The sequence below is a fragment of the Centropristis striata genome, chromosome 4, assembly GCF_030273125.1.
Source record: "Centropristis striata isolate RG_2023a ecotype Rhode Island chromosome 4, C.striata_1.0, whole genome shotgun sequence".
Taxonomy (NCBI): Eukaryota; Metazoa; Chordata; class Actinopteri; order Perciformes; family Serranidae; genus Centropristis; species Centropristis striata.
In genome coordinates this window covers 18713694-18727980 of record NC_081520.1, presented here as the reverse complement: position 1 = coordinate 18727980, position 14287 = coordinate 18713694, and the positions used below count along the sequence as shown (strand labels likewise).

Sequence of the window (14287 nt, the reverse complement as noted above, 5' to 3'; positions counted from 1 at the left end):
TATATAACGTTATATATAACTTTATTGACACGTTGCCGTGGATACGCAGTGCTCTGCTTCTCTCCTGATGATGGCTCGCCTTGTCAGTGACCTGTCAATCAAAGGTAGCCCCGCCCCAAATCATACGATTCTTTATCTTCTATTTTCTTCTAAATGGGGCCATTATTAGAACTATTGACATCAAATTGTCTTGAAGGTGATTTTTTACTAGTGATTGAGACCATATTGTTGTCCTGAAAAAAAATTCTGAGGTAATAAATCAAGTGATAAGTTTTCTCATTTTGCATTGAAATGAATGATGACAGAAATGTTTTTGCAGCCAAACTTAGCGCCCCCTGCTGGAATTTTCGGTAGGTTGCAGGCTTAAGGCACTTCCTGATTGGCCTCCATGCTCAGACATGGAGATTGCCGCCTGTTTAATACTCATTGGCTAAAAATGTGTTTCCTAAAAATGTCCTTGGTTACATGCACAACAAGCACTCATGCCAGTTGCTACCACCAGGCTGTCAATCAAGCTCTCAGACTGAAAGTCTCAAAATGCCAAAGCGAAAGACCTCCTTTAACCCGGAATGGACAAGAGAACACGGCTTTGTTACAAGAGGGATGAGTTTCATTTTTTTTGTACATTATGTCGAAATGATGTAGTCCGTTATTGTTATAAATAACTGTTATTGTACTGTAGGCCTACTGTAAAATAAAAAAATCACAGAACATATTTCCATGATGAATTATGCTCCGCTGCTTTTATGAAACTAAGTAGCGGCCAAATTCAGCCAGGATCAGTTAAATATTCAGGTTTAATCCACTTTGTGGCTTTTACTTGCTAAATCGTGGAGATTCAACCTTAAAGCATCTTCTTCCATTTTTACAAATATGTGTCAGAGTGCTGATGCCAAAGACACATCCATGTCATGAACTGATTTTGAAATTGCGGCGCTGAATTTATTTATGTATTTATTTATTTTTATTAAACTGATAAGAACAGATACTACACTTGAGCCAAAAGGCTGAGAGCGGCGCTGAATTTAAGCAGGACGTCCAATTACGCAATGACGCACAGCTGCACACTCCGAAGGCTGTCCCATTTGTGCGTTACACCAGTGAAAGGAAGGACTCTTGCCTCGCCTCCGGAGGACCCGACTCCGAAGGAAGGATCCTACCAAGGAAGGATCCTTGACATTGGGACACAGCTTATGATTAGCTAATGCTCTGCAGTTGTGTCAATCACTCTCACCTGGCGCTGCTCTCCTGAGCCCTCTCCACACCTCTCTCCTGCAGCTGATGCACCACGCCCCCTCCACATGGACTTAGTCCAGATTGTGAGACACGTCCTTAGTAGTGGACCCAGGATCACAGGGTGTTTCAGCCATTTATCACTAGGCACCCTCACCTGAGGCAGGTCAAAACCTGGTGTGTGTCTCAAGCCAATTGGGTTATTTTGTTGTATTATATCAGGGATGGGCAACTGGAGGCCCGGGGGGCCACATACGGCCCTCACCCTCACTTGAAGTGGCCCTCAGTACAACTACATGCATTTGAGCATGAAATCTGTGTAGTGCAGTGTAAAAATACACAAAATTACTTCTTGTAATTAATGTTGGGCTGCTGTTCTTGCACTGAAAAAAAAGAAATCACAGTAAGTGGTTATTTTTTATTTGCTTCAAACTTTTTGTATTCCTATTTATACTGTTAAACATGCATTTGAGCATGAAATATGTTAAGTTACTGCACTGTAAACATATTTAAAATTGCAGTTTCATCATATCTGGTTAAGTGTACGCTCCTATATGTGACCCTGTGGTAGTGTCCATGAAGAATTGTGGCCCCCTGCAGCATTTAAGTTGCCCATCTCTGTATTATATTTATTTATTTTCCTTCATTTTATTATTTATTATTATTTATTTATTATTTGCATTATTCATAGTATTTGATAATGTATTTGATTGTATATGTCCTTTATATTTTATTATTTATTTTATTGAGTTTAGAGATTGCAATGCCCTAAATAGGGATTTTTTACAGGTGAGTTCTGCCCTCTGCTGGTCAAATTCTGTATTGTACCTGCATTATTCTACAGGTAGAGTTTGAATGGAGTTTTCAACATCATTGCTGCACAGAGACATTGCAGAGTGAATTTTGCTCCCTGCTGGTCAAGGTTTGTATTGCACTACATTTTTTATATTTTATTCATGAATTGAATTAATTTTTTGATTTATATTTTTATATTTACCTTTTATAGACATATTATTTTACATTGTATTGTTACATTGGATTTATACATTTGTACTTACCTTTTACCACTAGTTTTTTTTAACATATGTGTGAATTGAATTAATTTTACATTTTAATATTTACATGTACCATTTACAGAAACTTTATTTTACATTGTATTATTGAATAAAGTTTATACTCACTTACCAATTAACCTGAAGGAAGGATGTCCCTGTCTGTCTCTCTGTGTTCCCTACACCGCACAAACTCAGATTCTGGCATAAAATAACATCATAGGAAGGGTTCCTTTAAATTTTAAATACCTTGTTACTGGTCTCACTCATGGTGTCAGTCAGAATTCACTTCCCAGCATGCCCTGCACTTCAAACTGGACGATTTTTATTATTATTTTATCTTCTTTTCTTTATGTTTTACTCTTCTTCTTCTTCCTATTCTTCTCATCCTTCTTCTTCTTCTTTATTCCGAATGGGAGGAATGTTAAGTATTTTGGAGACACATTAGCTCTCGAAGGTTAGAGTTAGATTTTAAAATCCACTCACATTAGGTGTAGGATAGACCTAAGGATCAGGCTTACAATAATATATTTAATAGTTCACAAATATCAACTGTTTTATTTGCTTTTTGGTTGTTGGAGAATTTAATAGAAGTGATGTTCTGCCTGAGCTCACTGTGAAAGGCAACAAAAGAAGGTTTTCTTCGAGCAAATTTACATTTATGAATATGAAATTTCGCCATCAGTATGATGAGGTATATAATAAATATCTAATTGAGTTTTTCTTTATTTTTGTTCAAGTCAAAGAGCCCAAAATTAGGTCTAACTTGACGAACGCGACAAGTAATTGTAGTTACACAGCGTCACCACCAGATGGCAGTGTAAACACAGTTATACAATGAATGAATGTACCAAACCGTGAAGCAAAGATAGAGAAAAGAAAGAAAGGATAAAACATCAAAACATTCCCAGGAGGCAAATCTTTACCACTTGTTCTGTCCAAATGTAAATGCTTTCTAACGTAAGATCTAGATAGAATTGGTGACAATATTTGGGACAAACTTTGCTTTTATTTGGGAGGAATTTGTCTTTGGGCTTCTGCACTCTACATCCCCAAATAAAAACAGACTGAGAGTGTAGATGCTAAAATAAGCTTATTAAAATGTATTATCTGCCGTGTTGTTGTTACCGGAAGAAGTGGAAAATTTTATGTAATGTTTTTTTTTTTTTTTAGTAATTTTGTGTATTTTTGGGTCACTTTTGTGTCTTTTTATGAGTCATTTTATGTCTTTTTTAAGTAATTTAGTGTTTTTCCAGTCATTTTGTGTATATTTTTTGGTCATTTTGTCTTTTTCTACTAATTGTGTGCATTTTTAGTAATTGTGTGTATTTTTTTGGGTCATTTTGTATCTTTTTCTAATAATTTTGTGTCTTTTTCTAATAATTTTGTCTTTTTTTAGTAATTTTGTGTATTTTTGGGTCACTTTTGTTTCTTTTTATGGGTCATTTTATGTCTTTTTTTAAGTAATTTAGTGTTTTTCAGTCATTTTGTGTCTTTTGTCATTTTATGTCATTTTGTGTCTTTTTAAGGTAATTTAGTGTTTTTCCAGTCATTTTGTGTATATTTTTTGGTCATTTTGTCTTTTTCTACTAATTGTGTTTTTTTTTGTAATTGTATTTTTTTGGGTCATTTTGTGTCTTTTTTTGTCATTTTGATACTGCCTCCAGCAGCCCCCAGGTAATTTGAGTTGGAGACCCCTGTTGTAGATGGAAACACCTCCAAGTTCTTTTTGTTTGTTTACAACTAAATCTGAAAATATGGATCACAATGCCAACTATCATAACGGTGATGACTGCTGTAATGTGCTATTGAAATGAGATTCTAAATAAAGACAAAATGTAAAAAAAACCAAACAATCAAAACCTTATTGATTGAAAGATGAGAATAAGGCTCAGACAGTGAGGTTTTGAGGAGATGCCTTGGATGTTGGTTTTAATAACTTAGAAGACATTTATGTTACAGCAATACTACAGTAACAGTACAACAGAGAAATGGAAGGAGCCACATTCACATCCAGCTGTTCCTGTTTGAACGCACATCAGTTGGACTGAACTTTTTTTAATATAATTTTCATTCTGCCGCAGAGCTGAACACGAGTCCCAGCAGGTTCAGTGGAAGGATCTGGGGCTGTTTTATAAAACAGGCGGGCTGGTTCATCTGGTGCCTGAAAGACTTTGTTGAGGGATTTACAGCCCAAATGTGTCAGATCATGATAACAGGAAACACGTCTGTGGACACGTCTCATGCTCTTTATTTTACCTGGATCACAATCTGTGGAGAAACTTTTAGTTTTTAATCAAAGGTTTTTGTAATTTTCCATCCAAGCTTTGTGGTTTGTTCACAGATTCAGACTCTAAATGTGTTTTATTTCATTGATAAATCAGATTTTACAGCCTGTCAATCAACCCTGAGCTGCTTGTTTCAGGAGGAATTAACTCATTTAATCTTTCTCAAACTTTTTCCTTCTTGGGAGTGGATTCTATTAAAACTGAACTTTAAGAAACAACCTGTGGAGCTTTAAACTGACAGTGTCTTCTACCTCCTTAATGGAGATCTTCTGTCTGATATTTTACTGTATTTCAAATGTATTTGTGCATCTAAAACATTTAATGGCCATTTCTAAGAACTACTTTGTTCATAAAGTTTCCATGTTTTACCTTAAAAGAATCAATTCTGGCTCTGTAAAAATCTTTTCAACCCTTTGATGCACAACATGGTCTAAATTGACCCGACTGAGTTTTTTTTTTCTATATCTTTGCAATAAATTAATTTCATCATTCAGTATTGCAGGTTTTCCTCAATTAACTTGTTTTTGATCGTCATACATCCTAATTATTTGTTTTCATTTCTTACTTTTATGAATAAAAACACTTTTTGTATCACTACTACTGCTTCTAATGCACAACATGGGTAAAAAAAAAAAATAATTATGGGGTATTGTGTGTGTAATTTTAAGGAAAAATGAATTTAATTCATTTTGGAATAAGGCTGAAACATAACATGTGGAAAAAGTGAAGCGCTGTGAAAACCTTTCAGATACACTATATGTGTGACAAAATGATACATAAACATGTTAAATATATTAAATATATGAGTGTTTGGCCCCTTTTACTGCTAAAGTAACTATTCGAAATAAATTACTATTATTATTATAGTATTGGGTCATTTAATTTTAAATCAAATTTGGATGAATGAGTCATTTTTGAGTGAAATTGATGTAATAATACAAAAACTATTTCCTTCATAAAGTATGAAAGGAAAAAATGGATATAATGAGCTGTTGTAATAATAAAAAAAGATATTCAAAGAATACTTGGACTATTCAATCATAAAATAAACTGATTAAAAAAGATAGAGCAAAGAAACAAATAGCCAGCATTAAAAATAACATGAGAAATGAATGCGGGTCATTTTTGTCCATATGTCGTGCATCAATTATATAAAAAGATTAAAGGGATTTTACAAAACACAAGGATTTCCAGTGGGATCTTGGAGATAAACAGGTAATTTGAGCCTGTTTGAGGAACATTTCATTAGATATAATTGGTGTTTTTTTTCCATAATGGAGCCCCACAACAGCTGAATAACTGCAGGAAAGTACCTGAAAGAACATTTAGTCATTTAACTCTTTATCGGGCGAAGAACCGTAATTAGTAACTCCAGCAGATATCCAAAACAGAGTACCCGTGTCTCTGTGGTCGTAGAACCACATGGATTTCTTCCAGCTAATCAGCTAGTATTTTGAGATAAAAGCTGCAAATTTACTAGATTAAAGTAGCAAATCTACAAGAAAAAAAGTCTCAGATTTAAGAGATTTAAAGTGGCAAATCTGCGCGAAAAAAGTCGCAGAAAAAATGTGAAAAAAGCAACCTTTTTCTTGCAGATTCACCACTTTAAATCTCATAAATCTGCGCATTCTCGTAAACTTTTTTATCTAAATATTATATCTAAATTATTAGTCAGTATGTAATATCCTCCAATATTCTCTAGGGTTGAAATTTGGAATTTGAAGTATTTAAATGAGTGACACCAGCAGTAATCTCCAGCCTTGTTGGGTTCTTTTCAGTTAAACCCACATTTATCTGACAGCGAAACCAGTATGGACCAGTAATCCCAGTTACAGTCACAATAATTTGAATAATTTGATGCTTTTGCAAAAAGTCCTCCTGCACAAATTGTGTGTTTGTGACCCACAAATATAAAAACACACTTTCTAAATGCAAAAACAACTGAGAATTGTTTTGTGAGATTTTTTTTCCCTCGATGTCTTTGAAGATAAATGTGAATATAATCTGAGGTATCGACAATTTTTATTCTTTTAATTCTTACAGATCAAAGTTATCATAAAGGATCCTAAAGTTTCAGACCATGATCTAATAAATAAGATTATGAGCTTTTGTACATACAGGCCACAGTAATAAAGTGCCTGAATCAATTTTTAAAAAATGGAACACAAGTAGAAAATAAAAAGCTACTTTAATCATCTGTTTCTTTTTATGCATCTAGTTTTTTCCTTTTCATGTCGACGTTTAAAAATCTTTTTTTTTTCCTTTTTATGTTCTCTGACAAGTGAGAGAACATTTTCCCACAGAGGCTGAAAAAAACAACACTTTTACTTAAAAGACTTTAAGTTCTTTCTTGAAATGTGACCAGAAACAACTTCTTTACTGTAGAAAAGTGGATCGTTTTCAAATGGATTTACTGGCTTTTTGCTCTGTAGTGTAACAGTTTTTGACATATTAAAAGGAGAATATAAACAAAAAACAACAATTTTCTCTCTTCCCTGTAGTGCTATTTATCATTATCTCTTATATTGGTTTTTCTATGTGAGCTTGAAGCTCAAAGTGCCTCGTAAATCACTTTTTTTCTGCTCTGGATTCATTATGTGATCACTAAAAGCTGCTGTAGGTAGAAGGAAGTTGCTTGATAAATGTATTTTATTGCTCATTTTAGAGCTTTCTGAAATGTGTAAATCTTACAAGTTTGACAAATACAGGCTAAGAGTTTGGACACCTCAGCTTAAAATGCAGCAAAAATATGAAAAAAACTAGACCTTGAAGGTGATCGGTGGCTTTTAAGTCTGATTTTCTGCATTTAAAAGGGGAAATTCAGTCGAAGATTAGAGGGAGAAACATGGTGTTTAAGGTAAAACCAGGCAAGTCTTTAGTTTTAAGAGATCACAGCAGGAAAAACTCCATTCAAGCCCTGCAAAAAAAGGTCTAAAAACCAGATCAAACAGTAAATCTGAGGGAAATGATCTTGCTGCATGGATAGATAATTTACCTTGACAAGATTTCTTAAATTAAGATTATTAAATCTAGAAATAAGCATGTTGAACACTTAAAATAATCTGTCCATGCAGCAAGATCATTTCCCTCAGATTTACTGTTTTATCTGGTTTTTAAACACCTTTTCTGCAGTGTAAAACTGTAAATCCCTCCAGTGATGGTTAATCAGAAGCTGGTAGAGAAAACTAAAGTTTGACTGGTGACTTTCTTAAAAACTCCTGGTGTTCCTCTTCAAGAACAAGACGTGTAAAAACCTTTGTGAATGTGCGACTCGGGGCTGAGAGTGAGCAGAACTGGGCTCTCTGTAACATTAATGTCCTGGTGAACGGGCTCCACGCTGGTTTTCTTTTTTTCACACAAATCAACGGCTGCAGAATTTTCAAACAAAACAAGCGAACCGTCGATGAACTCGCAGTTTGAAGTCTTATCGATCCACACATCACTCACAGCAGCATCTCTCCTCCTCTCCTTCATATAGAAAATATAACACTATATTTTACAAGAGGACTAAAGAGAACAGAACATCTATTATCTTACAAGGAACAGCGTACAGGCAGAGTATGTACAGCAAACGTGGTCCCTCCGAGCCAGAGAGAGTGAGAGTGTGAAACCCAACACCGTCAGAGAACTTTGATCTCTAATCCGATTATTATTCTGACTGATATTATATATCGACTGATAGCCGAACATGTCCAGAGTTAGAAATATTGGATCATATTTGGCTACAAGAAGCTTTTTGTGAGTTATTAAGATTAAATTATACATTTCTTATCATTATTCTGCCCTAAAAAGTCTAACTACAGTAACTAACAAAGGGTTAAACTGAGAAAAACTGCTTTAAAGTTTGTTTTTTTAACTGGCCAACCAATTATTTCTACATGTATTGATGATGTCATTTTTATGCTAAAAAATCATGATGCTTTATTTGACCTTTGACCCCAAAAATGTAGTTCCTGCACTCTGGTTTTGCTGTAAAAGGTTCCTAAAGTAATGTTGTCTTCTTTCAGCTTTTATATTTAGTTTTCAGTGAAAAAACATTTTCAAATTTATTTTGTTATCAGTGTGTTTAAAAGCGTTTAACAATTATATATTCAAAAATGTGTGTATTTTTGACTTATTATAAAGAATGTTATATTTTAATCTTTAGTCACTTTTTTTACTTTATCACTACCTAGATAATAATTTCCCTTTCAAATAAACTTATTATTTATATATATATATATAATTATTTTATGTTTAAATTAGTATATTTATCCAAAGCAGATCGTGGTAAGTGCAATTTCTGCTTGGTTTTGAGTTGGATTTTGTGTTTTTTATATAATTATTTCTCTGAAATAAAGCAAAATTGAAATCTAAAACTTTGTCACAAGATAAAACAGACATCAAGGAGTTTAGATTTTTAGTTATAACTCAATTTTGACCAAAAAATTGAGTTACTGCAGTTAGACTTTGTAGGGCAGAATACATCTATTTATTTATGGGACGTTCAGGGACCTGTAGATCTGGTTTGGGTTCTGATTTATATTGGAGGGAATTATTACTTTTGCTCATCATGCTGTGATTTTCTTGGTGAGGATGTTTATCAAATGATCAAGAGATTTTTTTAAACAAATTTTTGCATTTAACAAATATAGAACCTTCTGCTGTTTGGATATTGCACTAGTCCATGGGATTCTTAATGCGTGATAAAACTGTTTTGTAAATACTTTTATTACTGTCACAACTGGCAACACAACCTGTAAAAGACTACTGACTTGACAATCTTTCTCTCTCTCTTCTTTTTGTTTTCTATTCTGGTAACAGGATGAAATGTTGGCTTTGATTTTTAGAATTTACCCCAAATTTTCTTCAGTTTTTCCTTCTAAGGAGCACTAACCAACCTAACTGGTCTTTTTCTATGGTAGATGGTAGTCATTTTAAGACTCTTTGGCAAAATCTCCCAAAAACTTTTTGTAATGTGAAGAGTTACAGTGATTTTTTAAAACATTTTTTTTCAATTCTGATCAAATCTAAAGTTATTGTGCAGCCTTAACAGGGATTAGAGTCTGTTCTGAAGATTAAATGAATGTTTGCATCATCTGAAATCCACATTTAAAGACCAAATATTTGGACAACAGAGCTGAATAGTTTTGCAGTTGAAAGGAAAAATTCACCCCAAAATTATAAAATACACATTTTCTCTCAGCTGTAGTTATTTACTTATCATTCTGGTTTGTTTTAGTGTCTTCCTTCTCTGTAATATAATAAGAACTAGATTAATATGATAAGAACTAGATGAATATAATGGAACTAGATGAATATATTAAGAACTAGACGGCACTTGGTGGTAAATAAATCTGAAAAAGTAAAAACAGCAAACTCTTTAAGCTTTTTAACCACCTTGAACTTAAACTGAAGTTATAGGAATATTTTAACGAGATTTGCAACCAAAGATAGTAATAATAGATTCATTGTTTATTTTATAAAATGTAAAAAAAATAGTGATAAATGCCTAATGCATCAGGCAGTCTAACACAAAACAATTCTGTTTATTATCACATTAAAACTAATTTTCAGCACTGCTCAGAGAATATTTGGTGTTTTTCTTCTAAAACTCTGGAGTTTAACGATGGTGTTGAGCATTTAAAGGGTAATATTTCACATATACTAGTTGACAAGGAGCACCTGAACGCACCATTAGTGTGGCTGAACTGTCAGCTGGTTCAGTCTGACCCCCTTCACAGGATCTTGTCCCTGTTTTGGGACCACTACTGTAGTTTCAGTGTCAATAAGGCTTTAAGGTCATTGACCAGATTTTGCTCATGATTTCTGCAGATAATAACAAGAAAGAAGAATTTTGCTTCCAGAGTCGATTCACACAAATTATATAAAACATTTCCTTACTTCTCCTTAATAGAATCTCAGCATGGAGAGTTTTGGTTTTGGATTTAACAATCTTAATTTAAGAAATATGTGTGAAAAAGTGAAATTATCTGTCCATGCAGCAAGATCATTTCCCTCAGATTTACGGTTTTTATCTGGTTTTTAAACACCTTTTTTGCAGTGTAGCCTATGTAGACTATCAGAAGTGAGAGATTTTGCCTTTTTTTTTGTTGTTTGTGGGAATCAAATCATCAAATCAACATGATCCGAAGCGTTCGGTTTGACACTTTCACTCTTGTTGGCTTTGGGTTATTAAGTGCTATGAGAATGACGAAGTGCTTTAGGATGAGGAACACTACAAACAGACTCCTGTGACCAATTCAACCATGAATCTATGGTCAGAAAGACCCACCAGAGAGAGACAGACAGAAGTCTGTAATCCAAGAGTTCAGGGGCCCCTGGTGGCCCCTGGCTGTGTGTGAGTGCGTCCACTGAAACATGACTTGTTGGTTGCCAGTTGTGGTGCGAGGCTGCTTCTGGTCCAGCTGTCTGGCTGTTAGGTGAGGATGATGATGATGATGTTGTGACGGTGGAGAGCACTCTAACACAATACAACAGCGAGGAGGAGGAAGAGCAAGACGAAGGGGGGTAAGAAGAGGAAGAGGAAGAGGAAGAGGTGGAGGTGGGTTTCCAGTTCCAGAAGGTGTCTTGTGGGTGAAAAAGGCCTGACAGTTAAAAAAGAAAAAACAAAAGAAGAAGAAGCGAGCGTTATTCACACAAACAGCCATCATGACTGCGGACTGTTCTGGACAGAGTTTAATGAGTCTGTCTGCCGGCCTTCCTCCTCCTCCTCCTCCTCCTCCTCCTCATCTTCCTCCTCCTCCTCATCTTCCTCCTCCTCCTCTGGATGTGAGGGCCCGTTGTGCCCGCCTGACGCTGCTCTGTCCCTGGGCGCGGTGGGACTCGTGGCCCCAGGCTTCGCGGGGCCTCTGGAGGTCCGATGTTTGTTTGGTGGAGACAGGCTACGGCCCCTCCCCTTTTCCTGAGTGGCGATCTCCACCGATGAACACTTCTTTGTCGTCACCTTCTGTCTCTCCTCCTCTTCTTCTTCTTCTTCTTCTTCCTCTTCTTCTTCGTCGTCATCAGAGTCGATGCGGTTGAGTCTTTTGCGGATCGGGCGATCCTCCTCCGACGACGACTCCGACCCCTCCGACTCTTCTTCGTCGTCCTCGTCGTCCGTTGAAGGCCGCCGTTTTTTCAGCATCTGAGCGAGACGTTTGCGTCGCTGCTCCGACAGCATCTCTCTCCTCTTCCCCCGGCCCATCTTCTCCAGGTCCTCCTCCTCGTCTCTCTCCGTCCTCTTCATCATCCTCCTCCGCTTGTCTTTGTCCTTCACCTTCTCCAGGAGTTTCCTCTTCAGCCGCCTCCCTCGCTCTCTCTCTCTGTCGTCCTCCTCGTCCCGTTCGTATCTCCACCGCTTCTCTCTCGTCCGGTGTCTCCGCACGTCCTCCTTCTCTCGTCTACTCTTGTTCACTCTTCTTCTCTGGTCGTCATCCTCCTCGTCTTCGTAATCATCCTCCTCCTCCGAGTCTCTGGAAGAACCCGACACTAAAAGAAAAAGAGATGCGCTTAAATTATCCTCCTGACCAACAATCTAATCTGGGGTTACACAAATGTTCATGAGAGCTAATAGCCGGGTTTCCACCAGGAGGAAAGTCTCAGGCCACACCCTCTCTAAAGTCTCAGGCCACGCCCTCTCTAAAGTCTCAGGCCACACCCTCTCTAAAGTCAGCTCACTCAGCATGTCTCCATTACAAAAAGGCCCCAGAGGGATTTAGAGACTCCGGAGGTGACGTATGGGTTTAGATCGTCGCTAACTGTGCACAACGTCAGCAGCTGATTATAAACAAAGCAGCATGGCTAATTATGCACAGAGTCTCCGCTGATCATAAACATAGTGATGGTGAATTAACCAGCATCACTAACTGTGCACAGAGTGTCCGGTGCTTGTTGTAAACAAACAGAGATCGCTAAGTGAACACCTCCTGCAGCAGCAGCACATACACACTGTACTGCTACAGAGCTAACTGTAGCTAACTGTAGCTAACGGAGGCTCTTCTTAACAAGCTTGTCTCCTGGATTTGTCTCCAGTCGCTTTCTTGAAAAATAGTCGCTAAGGAGGTTGGAAAAGTCGCTAAATTTAGCAACAAAGTTGGGAGCACTGCTTCGCCTGTGGGGGGTTATTATCGAGGTAGATAAAATGCTAGATAAGATCAGTTTGACGTAAAAGAATCGGCCGATCCCGCAAAATTAAGGAAATCGGTGCACCCCTAGTTAGTTTAGTCCTGTTTTGTTACTGGTTTCCTCACAGAGAAACATCCAAATGAGTGAATGATCCCTGACACTTCAGCTCTATAATAGACTAAAATAAGACATATTACACAGGGAAACTGAGTGTGACACTAGCCTATTGAAAATGTACATACAACAGAGAAGAAGTCGGTAACATCACTTGAAAACTTGTTACAAAGACCTAGAGCTGTACAATATCTTCAATCCAATCCACTTTATTTATATAGCACAATTTTAGCAAACACAAGTTTCCAAAGTGCTGCACAAACAATAAATAGATAACACAATACAAAGAGATGCAGTAAACAATAGAACAGTAAAATGCAATAAGATAAAATAAATTAAAAATAGGATAAAAATAAATAAATAATGTCGCTAAATTTAGCAACAAACTTGTTAAGCTGGCAACACTGCTTCGCTGGCTTGTTGTTGTGGCGTCCAGTACTACATCACATCCTGCTTAGCGTTCTATCCAATCAGCAACCAGGCTTTTTTCAGGGGAGAAAAAAGACCCTGCTCTTCTACAGGGACAAAAAAGTCCCAAAAAAAGCGAGTGAGACCCGCCTCATTCTTGGTATTGCCCGGTAGTGGAAACAGCTCTTATAACTCAAAATCATCCCAACGAATTATTGGGAATCCGTACTCAAGACCCACTCAACAGATTATATAAAACTAAAATGGGAAATAGAGCTGGAAAATTTCAATCTTCCCAGATAGACAGGACCGAATTTGGGAAAAAACCTTCAGAAAATGAGGTGGTTTTGAGGCATTTTGGGGTAAAAGTGTTTTCTTGGTTGTTCCTATAGTATTTTTTTCTGCTGAATCCATTTCTGCCGGATGTCAAGCTGTAAAAGTTAAGATATCATTGTAAAGGGGGGATCCATGGCTTTCATTTAAGCCCAAAGTTGTATCTTTCTGACAAACTGGTAAAAAAAGAATGAATGGAGGTGAACTGACCTGATCCGGACACTTCTTCTAATTTAAGGCTCACAATGACCTCTAACTAAGAAATAGTATGGGTATATTATACTTTTCCTGAACTAACAGAGTCTATTAAGTATTGCAGTTGTTGGTTTTTGGGTCCCTGATGTCCCTTGATCCTACAGGGATCACATCAACTAGAGAGTTTAGGCCAAAATTGTGGGAAAATGTGTGTAATTTATGGTTTAAAGAGGTCATGTGTCCTCTGTATTTGTCAGAAAGATACAACTTTGGGCTTAAATGAAAGCATGGATGCCCCCTTTACAATGATACTAAACAACCATTTATAATATATTCACAAATTGGAAAATTATAGCCATTTCTAATAATGGGCGATTAATCAATCATTATGCTAAATGCTGTGACAGAATGTTTGTATATGACCTCATGTTTGTGTTATGAAAACAACAAAAGAAAATGTACGGCCTCCTGGCCAAAGAAAACTAAAAGGAAATGTGCAACAGAAAGAGGGAAGCCATAAAAGAACCAGTATGACTCATTGTTAAAGCTGTATTCAAC

The 14287-nt window shown here is 36.5% G+C and overlaps 1 protein-coding gene across 1 annotated transcript in view; it reads right to left on the bottom strand.

The window, feature by feature from the left end:
• Positions 1-4189: 4189 nt before the first annotated feature.
• rsf1a (remodeling and spacing factor 1a) overlaps positions 4190-14287 on the bottom strand; it is a 31951-nt gene continuing 21853 nt past the window's right edge. Inside the window, exon 18 of the mRNA XM_059330723.1 lies at positions 4190-12043. Within this exon, the coding sequence (XP_059186706.1) occupies positions 11223-12043 (821 nt within the window). The 3' untranslated portion in view covers positions 4190-11222. The remainder of the gene's footprint in view (positions 12044-14287) is intronic.